This window comes from Aulostomus chinensis, chromosome 11, assembly GCF_037954235.1.
Source record: "Aulostomus chinensis isolate RoL2024-O1b breed Wild chromosome 11, RoL_Achi_v1.0, whole genome shotgun sequence".
Classification (NCBI taxonomy): Eukaryota; Metazoa; Chordata; class Actinopteri; order Syngnathiformes; family Aulostomidae; genus Aulostomus; species Aulostomus chinensis.
In genome coordinates this window covers 24,171,256-24,186,184 of record NC_141330.1, presented here as the reverse complement: position 1 = coordinate 24,186,184, position 14,929 = coordinate 24,171,256, and the positions used below count along the sequence as shown (strand labels likewise).

General features: G+C 40.9%; 1 protein-coding gene across 5 annotated transcripts in view; it reads left to right on the top strand.

Annotated features, from left to right (window-relative positions):
- vps13b (vacuolar protein sorting 13 homolog B) overlaps window positions 1-14,929 on the top strand; it is a 327,627-nt gene that overhangs the window by 229,922 nt on the left and 82,776 nt on the right. For all 5 annotated transcript variants that reach the window (XM_086219125.1, XM_086219127.1, XM_086219123.1 and 2 more), the window contains 3 exons: window positions 6,539-6,880; window positions 7,593-8,007; window positions 8,172-8,309. In XM_086219125.1, the coding sequence (XP_086075251.1) occupies window positions 6,539-6,880; window positions 7,593-8,007; window positions 8,172-8,309 (895 nt within the window). The remainder of the gene's footprint in view (window positions 1-6,538; window positions 6,881-7,592; window positions 8,008-8,171; window positions 8,310-14,929) is intronic.

Sequence of the window (14,929 nt, the reverse complement as noted above, 5' to 3'; positions counted from 1 at the left end):
TAAGTTAAAAGCTTCAATGAGTGATCCTGAGGGCCAAGCTGAAACCTGAGGATTACATTGCTACAATACGAATTACGTAGCTCTTTACTGTACTGAATATGTTTCCATTGTATGTGTGTTTTGTGGAATGTTGCCACACTTTGGTTTACCCACTAAATATAAACAGAGATGAAATGAGGGAATACAGTTTTTCTCCTGTTATGTTCCCAGGACATAATTAATGCTCGCAGATTGTATCCAAATGAGGCTCAGATGTTTGCACGTCTAACCGTGTAGCTATCCTTTTCTAATTGAGAGAATTTTGATTCCAGTCACATTTTGGTATTTGGACATCGGCTCACCCACAGACATCGTCACACCCACATTTGGAAGGTACTGTCACCAATTAACCCACCTCACTCAGGAACTCTCATGTATAAATACTGCAGCCTAAATATTAGATTAGAAAATTACTCCCACACAGACAAATCTCAAAACTAAATAGTGTAGGGGACAGCTAATGAGAGCCAGTTGTTCTCTGGTCCATTCCCATCAAAAGACAGAGTAAAGGCTCGAAGAGAGGACAAAAGAAAGAGAGTCTGATGATGACTCCGCTGCTCAAGGGGATGGAATCACGGTAATTGAATCATATCATCGGACAGTTTTTCTATCTCACAATCATGTGTGTCTTACTGTAAAATCACACCTCTCTCTACATTTGGCCTTCATTAATCAGTCGTCAAACGAGATGTTACGAGTGTTGTTTTTGTTTTTGTTGTCATGGGGTGTAGCGGACAGTGTTAATACAACTGTTTGAGAAGAACTGCAGAAAGTCATTTCATCCATTTGTTCTCTCTCCAGCTTTAACACCATGATGACCTGATTGCCAAATTTCTGTTTTACTGTCTCTGTTTTGTTTACTGCATAATTGATATCTTGTTTATCGTGAATAATGGAAGGATGTGGTGATAAAGACCCTTCAGCAGCATCTTTCTCCCGCCAAGAGATTATACCAGACAAGACGAGAAAGTCTGTGTATCATTTCTGATTACTTACATCATGATGGTTGAGCCACTTTCCCCCTCTGTTTGTTTTCACTAACACGGTTGTGGTGTTAATGTAGAAATTGTCATCTAGCAATTTTTTTGTACATGTCCTTCTCTGACTGATACAACTACTTTGCATCCTGCTTATACAAACAGCCAGTGTTATTGTAGTATTATGGGGTAATTCCTGCATGTCCTCACAATCACCCTAAACCCAGCTGTTGGATGTGATTGGTTGATTTGAGTCAGGTTTTCAGTTTAGATTGGTGGATCTGTTAAGAATGGCTGAAGCAATAAGTATCTTGTTGAGCTCTAAGGGTGGTGTCTGTCAGACCATTTAAATCATTCTTGATTGCTTAAGATTAGGAGCGGAGCATGATGGATTTGGCTAGTGTCTCTGAGGGCCTGGAGTCATACTGGGAAGGCCGAGGTCTGTAAGTCAACGTGTTGAGCATAACATTGAGGCCTGCTGTATGTCAGCACTCTGACTGAATACAGCCTGGTTTTACTAAGCAACGACAATCTGCATTCTATTTGTGACAAAATATTTGTAAGCACACTAATGTTGTGCACAGGCGTAGGAGCGAACCACTTTTGAAGTTCAAACAATTATAAAACAGAGGCTTTGGCTGCCACTTCTCCCAGAGCCAGGTTTTTGTTGAGCAGCATTCTGTTGTTCCCCAGATGGAGCACATTAACTTTTGCTCATTTACCAGTTTTTTCTCTTCATCTTTCAGCCTTTATCATTTCGTATCTTTGTGTTAGAGCCAGGGCTTTTCCAAACCATAAAGCAGCTGAAAATTGAGCAACTTCATATCTGTAATCATGTTTTCCTTTTTGTTCATCTATTCTCATGTTAATAAGTAAGGTGTTTCACAGGCGTTCCTCAAGGCAGACCAGCCTTGTCCTTCCTCTCATGGCTTCTTCTCCAGTTGGACTTTCCGGGTGGAAAGTCTTCCAGCTGACCCAGTGCTTTAGGAATGTCCACACGCATAAATATTACTGTCACCCTGATGTTTGTTATCCCCTTAGAATGTCACTGGGCATCAGAGGAACAAGACAGTCCCTGACACTGCAAGCAAATTGCAAATTGTTATTTATCTAAGCTTGTCCAAAGTAGAGAAAGAGAGAGGTGGACCAGAGGGCCTGGGAGACTAAAAGGAGAAATGTGGTGTTGTCTCTCGTGTTCCTTTGAGAAACATGCTGTTAAACACTGAATGAGTAAACCCACCCACCAGCATTACAGAGTGGAGGGAGCTTGTTAAAATGGCCCCACTTGGCGCCCTGAGCTTTGGAGTATGCTATGTTTAAAGTACAGTTGACAGTCACTCTGAAGCACTCAGCATCCATTTCCAAGCTCTGAGGTCACGACCTTCCATTGCGTCTTTGTTGTGGTTCAGTTGAAGTGCATTGCAGGTTGCCTTTGTTATTGAAACAAAGTTGACTGTATTAAATGACTGCCTTTGATGCCCTCTTTTGCTTTGTGACCGCCATTATGGCATCCAGAGAGCAGTGACTTCATATTATAAATGTCTTCCCCCCTCTGTTTTCCACAAGAAATGAGAGAATGAATTGCAGTCTTTATGGCATTTAGTAAAGTATTATTGTTATTATTTTGATTAACATGAGGTATTGCTGCTTTGAGGTTTCTTCCACGAGCACAAAAGAACAGAGGCCTGCTATCAGCTTTATGGTTCTAGTAAACAATAGTGGGTAGCACAACAGGGGCCTAACCTGGAAACTCTGATGTAGTCAAGATACAGAAGTTAATTTTCACGCAGATGTCCTGCAAGCAAGTAGCTCAACTGAATAGTTCTGTCAGAGAGATTTAGTAAAATGACTTCCTGTGTTTTTCAATAGGAATTCTACTACAGTTACAAGAGAACATGACAAAATTGTGCCACACACTTTTATAACGTCACCTGACTTAGACTACTGCATCTGGTGCTACTGCTTGAAGGCTCCACAGTTATTGTCATATGTGTTACATTTGAGAACTAAACATATGTTTGCCATGATATGAAAATCTGAGGTGTTGAAATCCAGAAGCTGGAAACAAAGTATTTGTGCCGTGCTTTGCCTTTTAATTAAGAAGTAGCCTGGCTGTAATCTGTCTATGTATGGAAACGCTTTACTTCCTTCCAGTTGCAACAGACATTTCTACTCAGTCCCGCATTGATTACAGTATGTCAGCAGCAGAATTTAACATTGTAACAAATGAGTTTTAAGTCTTAGTATTGAGGCATTTTTGTTTTGTATTTTTGGAGCTTTTGTCCTTGAAGTAATCTATGGCTTCCTAAAAGCCTTTTTCTATTGAGACTTCAGTGAGGATATTTGAATGTTAAATACACCATTTTGAAAGGAATAATAGTCACCTTTGTTACTCAGACTGAATTTATTATATTCCTTTGTGTCGTCTACCATGGACTTTACCATGGATCTTAAAACATTCAGATTTTCATATTCCGTGATCTCTGAACCTGAATTGTAACCTACTTTCAATTCATCTGGAAACACTCAGCTGCATATGTGGTATTCAGATGTAAAAGTTATGCTGTCATATTGGACTAGCCAGCCAACCCTGTAAACGGGTGGCATTTGGATGATGTGACATTTGCTTCCGCTTATTAGCCTTATTCTAGCCAAGCTGTTCTGAGTTACACTGACAGAAATAGGGGTCATACAGATGCGCTCTGATGATTGGCACTTGGGAGACTCATGGTTTCACACTTTGGGGATTATCCTCCATTTTCCAGAATGTTCTGCCTTGAGACTCTGAGGGGGATGACCTCATGATTGGCCGATGGGGTTTTTTTTTGGGGGGGGGAGCGGGCTGTGTGTGTGTGTGTGTGTGTGTGTGTGTGTGTGTGTGTGTGTGTGTGTGTGTGTGTGTGTGTGTGTGTGTGTGTGTAGTTGCACATTCATGATTATGATCAAATAAGTCCAGAGAAAGATTGCATTGGGATGTGGAAACAGCGCTTCAGTGCAGCTATTATATAATATAATAGAAAGTAATGGATGGAAAAGGGGATTTCAGCTGGGGCCTGGCCTGTAGCTACAGTGTATGTTTGTATTCTGAATTTATTGCCCTCTGTCAATGAATAAATTGGTGAAAGGTTAAGGCATAGAGACTACAGAGCCATGGGTTTGTGTATTTTCTTGTATACCTGTCCCTTTTTTCTGTGAGTAAGCATAACGCAATAGAACCAAGCCCAGGAAGACAGGGAAAAAGCCAGTGGTGTGCTTTCAAACTATAGAGATAAAACCCTGGTGCGTTTATGTGTACATCTACTGATTAGAACTTCAATATATGAACAATGCTAAAGAATGTTTTCTCATTGTCTCTTTCTCTATGCCCCAAGTTGTGTTCCCCATGATTCAACTTGTACGCATGTCTAAATATAGACCAAGAATTTGCTTAGGGGGCTCGCTTAGCAGTAGTGGTTAAAGGGAAGACGGGATATTTGCTGTAATTGTAAATGCATGTGTACAGCCTAAGCTTAGGAAGAGAGACAGGGAAGCGTAAAGAGTTTCTGGCAGTTTCTCCTGGCTCTCTCTCTTTCACAGCTGCTGTGCAGCTTATTTGTCCCTTCCAACAAGGGGCGCTCCTTGGAGTGGACATTTTGCCTTTGCTGAATGGCTTTTCAAATACCTCTATACAAGTTTCACTCGCTTAACACAACACACATGGAGACAGGTCCAGGCCCTTTTCTTCCTTTTCTCCCCTCCCCATTGCTTGGAAAATCTTACATTTCTACAGAAAAGAAGTGCACACATCCTGTCCTCATTAGGCTGGGGAAAGAGAGGGATCTGGCAGGGCCGATCCAGTGGAACCCCTACACATGAGCCTGGCCGAGGAAAGAACAGAACAGGCGGGCAGGCGTGCCGCAGCGTTTTATATGGCTCTTGTTCTTAGCCTTTGATGACACTGTTTAGAATAGGAAATATCTAATAAGTCAAGTATTCTGTCTAATGTGCTGCCAGTGGGTTTAGTATTTGCCTGGAGGTCTTGAAACACTATCTGTGCCACAGCAATAATATACATTTAAAATTCTCATGGAGTGGGCGGGAGAGAGTGATGTCGGGGGGGCAGCTGAGAGTACATACTGTAATAGCAACCATGTGCAGGTTGGATCAGATATGAGTGGAATACGACAGGCCCCACCTTGGTTCTACTGAAAATTCTCTTTTTTATGTCCCCTGTATTTTTTTAATTTATGAAATTGAAACCAGCGTTACATCCATTAACATATATTAGAAGGGAAACAGGCCGCAATTACCATTACTATATAGCGATGTTCTTTTAAATGATGATGCACCTGACAAGCCTGCATGTGAGGAGTGTTTAATTGAGATGTAGTGATTAGGAGATTGCAGTGCCTTTATATGCATGTGTCCCCTCTTTCTTTAGATGTACACACATGCATCTGTCTGTCTCTGCTCCTCTGTATGAGAGAAATGAAAACGCATTTGTTGGGATGGTTTTAAGTATTTTTCTTACAGCCTCTACAAAATATTTTTCATTCGCTTGGTACATATTTTCTGTTTCTGTTTGCTTCTGTTCACTCCAATTTTGTTACCCACATGCGCCAGCTCCACATTAACATGTCCAATACTTGGTTGTTTGGGAGGCAGCATTTAGTTTTATATGTTTGTCTCAGTCCTGTCCCATGAGAGCCAGTGGTGGCTTCTTTATAGACTTGAAGATGGCATTCTTTGGTAGCAGAATAAAGATGTCTGTTTTCATTGTTGCTTGAAACCCAGTAACCTAGTCTCATTGATTTATATCATCTGTCACTTAAAGCTTTTTATAGCCCCAAATGTTGGAACTCACCCGACATCCGTTATTTGGAGTCACACATAAAAACTTGGCTGCTTTTGATACAATACCACAGTCACTGCACAAAACAGTTGGATTTACAGGGGTGAAGCCCTTTTTTAAAGACATTTTGCATATTGAAAAAAAATCCAAAATCATTTTAAGGCTGCAGAAAAAAGGCCTAGAGCATCCCTTTAATGTTTCTGTGGTTACACGATGCTCTCCTTCTTTGGTCTTTTTGTCCATGGTTTCAATCAAGCAAACTATTTGGTTTATGTCCTCATATAAAGTCAGTATCTGAACAAGAAGAAAAAAAAACTTTGCCAGAAACAAAAGGAAAGAGAACATTCACATCCATTTTTATTTGATGTCCATATCCCTCTAATGATTCCAAACCAAAAAAATATATTGGTATGGTTTGAGATGAAGCATTATTAATGCAACTATAATCTTAAATTTAGTCACATTTATCAAGTTGTTGCTCAAGTTTAGAGGTGTGTGTAGAATTACACAGACAGCAGCTGCCCTTTGAAGCCAATTATATTACCTTCAACTGGGTTTTCTGTTTCTGTCTTTTTTCTCCCTCCTTGAATGTCTTAAGTTTCCACGGACTTTTATCCCCCAAAGAACAGAATTAGGACAGTATGGTTTTACATTGGATATCTGGCTTACTTTTTGATGTGTTTTTGTACAGGTGCATCGACATGAGCAGAGGCACGGCAGTCGAGACTCTGAGACAGGCATTGATTCCTCATCTCGTCACAGTGGGACTGGACAGGACAGCGGCTTTGGTAGCGATAGTGCTCGCATCCGCATTGTCCAGATTGAGCAACAAAGCGGGGCCAGTCATCACTGCATCGCCAGGCCTTCCCACAAGTCAACTATTACCAAGAACCTCAGCTTCATACCTTTTGACATCTTTCTTACTGCGAGTAGGCTGTCTGTCATGGCTTATGCTTGCTCCAGCCCCCCAAAGGTCCAACATTCATCATCAGACTCCCCCAGTGAGCAGGAGAGGGTGGAGCCTGGTGATAAGGTAAACAAAAAGTCATGGGTCAGTTCTCTGATTGGTCTGTTGTTCATGTGTGTAAAAGTTTTTATACCTGACCCAGTAGCACTATACTGTGTTTATTTTATGTGAGAATAGTTGTGTACATGTGGAAAGTGCAACATGTCCACCACCATTTTGAAACTACTTTTGTAATTTTAAATACAGTATGTAGATGACAAGGGTTATTCGACACACTTAAATATCAGTATGGGCATGAACTACTGATATTTATCCCTACAGTCTGTCACCAGTCCTATCAACTCTGACCTTAATTTACAAAATAGAATGTTGGAATGTGTGTGTGTGTGTGTGTGTGTGTGTGTGTGTGTGTGTGTGTGTGTGTGTGTGTGTGTGTGTGTATATATATATACTGTATATATGTATGTATGTATATATATATATATATATATATATATATATATATATATATACACATATATATATAAAATGGATATTTGTGTGTGAATATGTGTATGTATATATTTGTGTGTATCAACACACATGCAGACACACACACACACATATATATATAGATAGATAGATAAATGATAGATACAGAGATAGATGTACACACACATTTTATTTGGTACAGCCTATTATTGTTGATGACATGTCAGTCCCTCTCAATTGTAAGATTTGATTTTGTTCTAAACAAAGTAGTGCACAGTGTTAAGTGTTCCCTTTGCACCTCATTTAGGTAGGAAAGAGTGCTCTCAACCAGCCGGATATCCTGTCCGTGTTTCCTCAAGCCTCAACCTCCCCGACTCCAGACCTTGCTCAGGCCTCCCAGGGTAATCTCGCAAGCCTCACGGCTGAAGACATCCTCAACAGCAACATCTCCCAGCCAGCCTCCCCACTGCCAAGGAGCAGTCTGCTTTCTCTGGACTGCCTACCAACCCCTAGTCGCTCCTCAGCCCGCCAAGCGCTGGGTGTGACTATTGTGAGGCAGCCAGGGAGGAGGGGGGCTGGTGACCAGGTGTTGGAGCCCCTGCTGTACCTCCAGGTGATGCAGCCCTCTGCTCTGCTCAGCTGCCACCACCGCAAGCAGAGAATGGAACTGTCCATGTTTGACGTGGCCTTAAGAGGAATATCTTCTGACTACAAGTGCCTTGGTAAGCGATGATGGGCAAAGAGAACATTTATGGAATATTATGAGGTAGTTTTAGTCATGGTGTGATATGATTTTATCGTAAGTCTTTTTTTTATGTACGGTTATTTTCCTACCTTCTCAAGTCTCTCTTCTTATTAATACATTCATCCATCTCTTCCTGCCCAGACCCAGGAAAGACTCTGCCAGAGTCTCTGGATTACAATGTTGTTTGGCTACAGACTGTAGCAGGTGAGGTGGACAGTAAAACGGGCATCCCTCCCCCCCTGCTCTGCCTCCAGATCAGAGATTTCCTCAATGGACCAGGTGGGAAGCTCACACATACACACACATTTGTATTTCTATCTTTGTGAGGACTTTCATTGACCTAATGTGGTCCCCAACCCCTTACCCAACCTTAATCCTCACAACCAAATGTCTTACCCTGACTCTCATACCCTAGCCATAACTTATTTCTAACCCAATCCCAAACCAAGTTTTACATTCAAACACCATTTAAACTTCTAAGGACTAAAGTGTCCTCACAAGTCATATGCACATTTACACACACACAAACACACATAGTAATATCTTTATTTATGTTCTTTTTTTAGACAAAAAAATCCTTGAACACAAACATTCATAGATGATTATCAGTGACATGTGTTTCCAGTCAGTCCATGGATACCGGAAACAGCATCTCCTCCATATGAGGCGACTGCCTATTATCAATCGATATTAAACAGATCTGTGCCAGTGTCTTAGCTTTTGGCTTCAGTATTCCTACAATCTGGAAGCCCCTTACAACTACTCTTTGGATATTACCTAGACTACCAAAAATAAACATCAGCTCTTTGCATTTGTACCCAACTATAACAACATCCTTGAGCAGTTGGTACTTGGTAGCCTTTTTTAGACTGTACATTTAATCATGGTGACTTCTCTGTTTGACTCATGACCAACATCTGGTTTGTTAGCTGAAACATTCGAAAAGACATCATGACAAGTTTTTCTAGCTTTGTTCACGTCATCTACATTAATTTTGGCAGTTGTAACTGGTGTGTATACAGTTAGATCTTAATAACAAATCAGTTTAGCTTTGGATAGGAAAAGAAAAACCTGCAAACAACTTTGGCGTGTTGTAACCCCCCCCCCCCCCGGCACACACACACACACACACACACACACACACACACACACACACACACACACCCTGCATGCATGGTCAAAGCATACACAATTTTCACATCTAATCAGCAAACTAGCTGCTCCTGGGGATTTGAGCTTTTGTGTGTGTAACATCAAGCTCCTGTGATTTGATCTTTCATAGGGTTTGGTTCTCTATATTTAGAATGATATGATATCCATATGGATAGCTTTTCTTGACCACTGGGTGTGGCTGACTTCCAGTAGAACTACAATGAATAAAAGTCTTAGTTGGCTTTTGAATGTGCACAATTTTCTTATTCCTATGAGGGTTCCATGGAGAGTGTGTGTAGGCGCAGGACATCCTTCAGAGTTCAGCTCCCTAAACCCAGTAGGTCAGATGCTGTTGACTCACACACACACACACACACACACACACACACACAAACACAAATGACACCCAGCCACATACAGTACTTTGTGTTGATTAAACGGTAACACAATCACAAGTGAACACTGTGCATGTCTGAAGAAAGAAGCTCCAGGCTGGACTGTAGGTGTTCCTGATGATGATATGAGGAACATTCCCCTCTCACATACATAAATCCCTTCCTGCTGTCAACAGAAAGCCCTCAGCTCCTCTGTCCTCTTAGAATCATACAACACAACACAATGCAGCCTTCTTTACACCACAGCATCAGGACCCACTGTATACAAGAGAGGCTGGTCTGTGTAGTGAGTGGAGACATTCTTTTATATATTGAGAATGTACTGACGGTTTTATATACCTTGTGACATTTTTACAGTGGAAGCTATTCTTTTGGATCTCAGCTATACTATATATTTGGGATAGTCCATGTCCCTCTGTATCTCTGTCTTCCTCCATTATCTGGCTCTCTTTCCCCCCAACTGGTCAAAGCAGAAGGCCATCCCCATTGAGCCTGGATCTGCTCAACGTTCCTGCCTGTTAAAAGAAAGGTTTCCGGCGCTGCTGTTGCAGGATGTGCTTGCTCACGGAGAATTGTTGGGTGTAAATTCATTGAGGTGTGGTACTCGACCTGCTTTACTTGTAAAATGTCATGAGATAACTTTTGTTGTGATTTGGCGCTATACAAATTGACTTGACTTGACTAGAAAATCAGAGCTTGACCTGATCTTGCCAATATAGTTGCCTTGAACAGTACTGTGATTAAGATAAACACGATGAGTGAGATGGACATTGTAAATACAGAGCAGGAGGCATTAGAGAGAATATGTTGTTGACCGTAGGAAGGAAGTTAAATATAATGAAGTATTGTTTATGGTTATTTTAAACACATTCTTAATTGAATTGAAAATAACATTTACATGTGGAAGCTTTGATTTTGCAGATTTATGCCATTTATCAACAGGATTTTTCACTAAACAGTCTTTTGCCTGCACTGACCAAGAGAACGGAGGTGAATTACAGATGGCGGCATTGTATAATTACAGGCAGGTGTTTCCTTTGAACTAGTAAAGAGCAGCGTTATCATTGTGTCTGTAAGACAAGTCCACTCATAATCACTCACATTCACTCTCCCCAGATACGCATACACAAATGACGCAGACAGGATCCAGGCTCAGTGTGAGGCTACCCCTTAGGTCAGACGGTGCTGGAAATATCTAGAATTGACCACACATGCTACCGGTTTCCCTTCAGCCTCCCAGTCACAGAGACACATATGCACACACATATTTGCTTACATTTGTGTGATGCCTCTAGTGGCAATAGCAGACCTCTGTTGGAACGGAGGAGCAGAGGACATTTCAAATAACAGAACAATCAGTGAACTAATGTTGACTCAGCTGAATAAAGTTTAATGGTCACATCTGAGGAGTTGTTGATCTGTCTTAGCTTCTGATTGTTTGGAATACTTAGAAATAATTTCAAAATTCCATTGTATTGAATGGGCTGTGTTGTAGCGTAACAAAGTCCATTTAATTTGAAATTGATATGACGCTGGACTGTACAAGTATGAGTCACTCACTTCTTTATCAAAAGGAACAGATATATCCAGTATGAATGATCCGAAACTACTTCATTGCTAGCAACAACAACAAGAACAGTTGTAATATTGTTTTTTTCTGTTCCTGAGTCTCCTTTTTGACTGTCTATGTGATACAAGATGGCGAGAGCTAGAACCATACAAGCACTTCGGTCAGTTGAGTGCTTTTTGAAATTTTTCTTCATGAATAAACTTACGTGACTTGTTCATCTCTGAGAACATTATGGGAAATGAAAACCTAAGGCATTTGCCATTTAAATGATAATCTGTATCTAATATTTCCCTAATCAAGAGTGCGGGAAGGATGATGTATTTTTGTCACAAGCTCTAATTGAAACAAAGTTAATGAGACTGGCACATTTTTTTCACAGTATAATTTTCACAAATGAACTCCAAATTTTTGAAGTGGAAATACATTCATTAGATGTTCAAAGCAATCTCTACGCTACACACAAGCTACGTAGCAAGATACATGACTTCCAAGTCACTACAAATAGCATTCACTGTATTGAGCAGTCTTGTTTTGCCACGTCTTAGCAATCACTATTATGAGTTCTATCAGATTAAACTGCAACAGAGACTTCTGAGACTAATAAGAGACACCAGTGTGGAAATGTTCTAAACCTGTATTCTTTCTAATGGCCAGTAGGCAGTGATTTTTTTTAGTTACGGTTCATGACAAATAGGCTTACTTCTCATTTGATTTATGTAACTTACAGTTTTCCTACAATACAGCAAGATGTTGGTGTTATAAATCCTGGACCCACTTATAGAAAAATAGACCCACTCATTCCTGTACAACTTTACAATCTGACCCAAATAACCTCATGTTACAAAATGCAAGATGGGGACAGCAAGAGAGTTCATAACCAAACTTGAGGCTTCAAACGGGAGTCCATTAACTACTGGGTGACATGACACTTTCTGCTCTCTATTTTGCTGATAGTCTGTATTTAAACCAAAAAGGATGAAAGAATTAGATTAAACTGTCCTCTGTTGTTTTTACAGGTGGTTTATGTGCAAGTCCTCATAAATGTTTGTCCCTGTGTGTGTGTGTGTGTGTGTGTGTGTGTGTGTGTGTGTGTGTGTGTGTGTGTGTGTGTGTGTGTGTGTACTCTAATGTGTATGTATCATGTCTGGCAGCTCTACTTTGATTTGACAGTGCTTCATATTTGATTTATTTCAACGAGGCGCAAACGGAGAGCAGACCGCCGTGAGGCCACATCTTGCTGTCTGTTTATAGCAATATGCTCGCAATTTCAGCAGCATTTATTCAGCATGACCAATCAAAGCAGCCCTCCCAAGGATACAGAGTGGGAAACACTTGTAACCTGTGTACTGTAAACTGGATGAAATTTCAGAACTGACCCTCACTCAGCAGCCACTCAACACTCGCACACACTCACATCAACACAACTAATGGAGAACCATACAGGAAGCAGATTTTTCACTACCTGAGTTCAAGGCTTGAGTTCAAGGTTTGACCAGCAAACAGGTTATTGAAATTTGGGTATATGTTGTTGGGTCATTGTTTGTTTGTTTGGTTTTTTTTTGGTCCTTTTTGTCTGTGTGTTTCAGCGAGTTTAATGATTGACCAGCACACACATACATCCACATGTATTCTACTTTTCTCTCTTTGTCATCATTCCTACACAGTTGTAGTTGAGGGTCAGTCAAAAAGTCCTGAGATGTAACTGCTACCACTTGGAGTCCAGAGAGCAGCCTTTCCTCCATAGAGAGAAAGGAGGTGATAGATTAGCTAGAACAAATTGGAACCATTACTCTCCCGTGTCCCTGTTTCCCGTCAAACTATGGGTTATAAGAAATGTTGTCAGTTACTGTATACAAGTTTTTGCCCCTCCGAACCGTCCAGAACCACACTAATTTGAATCAGATGAATCCACAGCATGTGTCACTGGCCTTATTAGGTTTGAAACTGTTTTTGTGACTTTGGGATTCTACAGATACCCTTCAAACATTATTGGTCAGACAAACACACACTTGAAAACCCAAACTCTTCACATGCAGGCTGTGTGTAATTGGACACATCGCCACCTGTGTCTGACACAGGCTCTCTGCTGTCAAGAGTCAAGCGTAAAAGTCAGCTCGAGAATCAAAAGTTGGGTGGGAATGAAAACAATGTTTGTGGTGGTTGCACACACACACACACACACACACACACCAGGTTCAAAGAGGTGACAGCGCCATGAGTGACCTTGCCAAAAAAGTCAAAGTAACCTAGGTAATAAGAATATTAGATCTCCCCCACCGTTTTGCAGAGAGATATGCGGGTGTGTATGTATCTTTGTCAGACCTTGATCTCCTACTTTCTCCAGTGCTAATAGAGGCTGACACCTGAGAAGGGCCTGTCTATGATTCTCCCAGCTTGTTCATATTAGGGCCCATTCTTTAAAAGTACACCAACATCACCTCTCAACCTCTAGACTTGATGCCCGCTCCTTGCACAGACCTTTCACTGACAGCACCCTGCTTAAAATAGCTGTTAGACCGGCTGAAGCTGAACTGTTCTCAATAAAAACACTTGTGTGTGTGTATGTGTGTGTGTGTGTGTGTGTGTGTGTGTGTGTGTGTGTGTGTGTGTGCGAATTGCACCACTGGAAAAACTCTCCTACTCTCACTCTCTCTCTCTCTCTACCTCTCTCACTCTCTCTTTTATGATGAAAGTGCCGCCACCTTTTTGAAGATTAACAGGTACATCTGAAAGTGGTGTTAAATAACACGGCTAAGAAATGGTTTTCCAGGTATCCTCATTTCTTCACTTTGAATTGTTAAAGAATATCATATGACTGTCAAAGGCCTGTGTGACGAAATCAATATAAGGCTTTGCAGCTTAGTCTGTAAAATGTATGTTGTCTGGTGTAACTTTAAGTAGATTTATTTCCATCTTTCAGGTTGTACTTTTAGCCCTCCTTTGCCTTAATAATGAAATCAAATAGAAAATCACTAAGCTTCTTTGACGTTTTTCCCACTGCAGTAAATATGTGCTCAGTCATGTTAAAAGAAACATTTTCAAGTCATGAATAAGTTGTTTTGTTTTGTTCACTTTGTAACAGAACAGCTTTGGCAACAAACATCTTTTTATGGAAATTACAATATAATTTCTTGCACAACAACAGGCAAATTAAGTAGACCGTATTGCTTCGTCATTGTCTGTCAGGCCTCTAGATTATGAAAGGAAATGGTGTCACTTCCCCAGTGAGACATTCATGACAAAAACGCAAAGCTTTGCGTGATGTGGTAGCTCTGGACAAGAACAGACAATTGACAGAACCAAGACAGTATTGTCTTCCGTAGCATTAGTTGGTTATTATGGCAACCTTTGAACCTGTTGGCAGGTTCTTTATTTTTGGTGATTGTAGCAGGTTAGGAGAATGGACAGAATCCATTGATAGAATTAAGTGGCCTCAGTGGTTAAGCAGCAGTGGGACGCAACACCTAGCCTGGAAAATAAAATCAGTGAAGTGGTTTCACACTTTCCTTTCCTCCGCCACCATTGTGAAATATAAGCAGACTGTTTTCAAGCGCTGCTCAGTGACTGTAGCCTGGTGAGACCATCATCTATATCTGGTGAGCTCAAGAGTTGAGTCCTGCATCTGTATTTGGAGCCCCTCATGTCTAAATCCACGACAGACCACTATTGCAGTTTTGCAGAAATACACAACAACTGCAGATTAAAAAAGAACATGAGTAAGCATTAGCTGACTTTTTTTTAAGGAAAACACATTTTCACTGTTCTTCCAACTGGATTTGGCA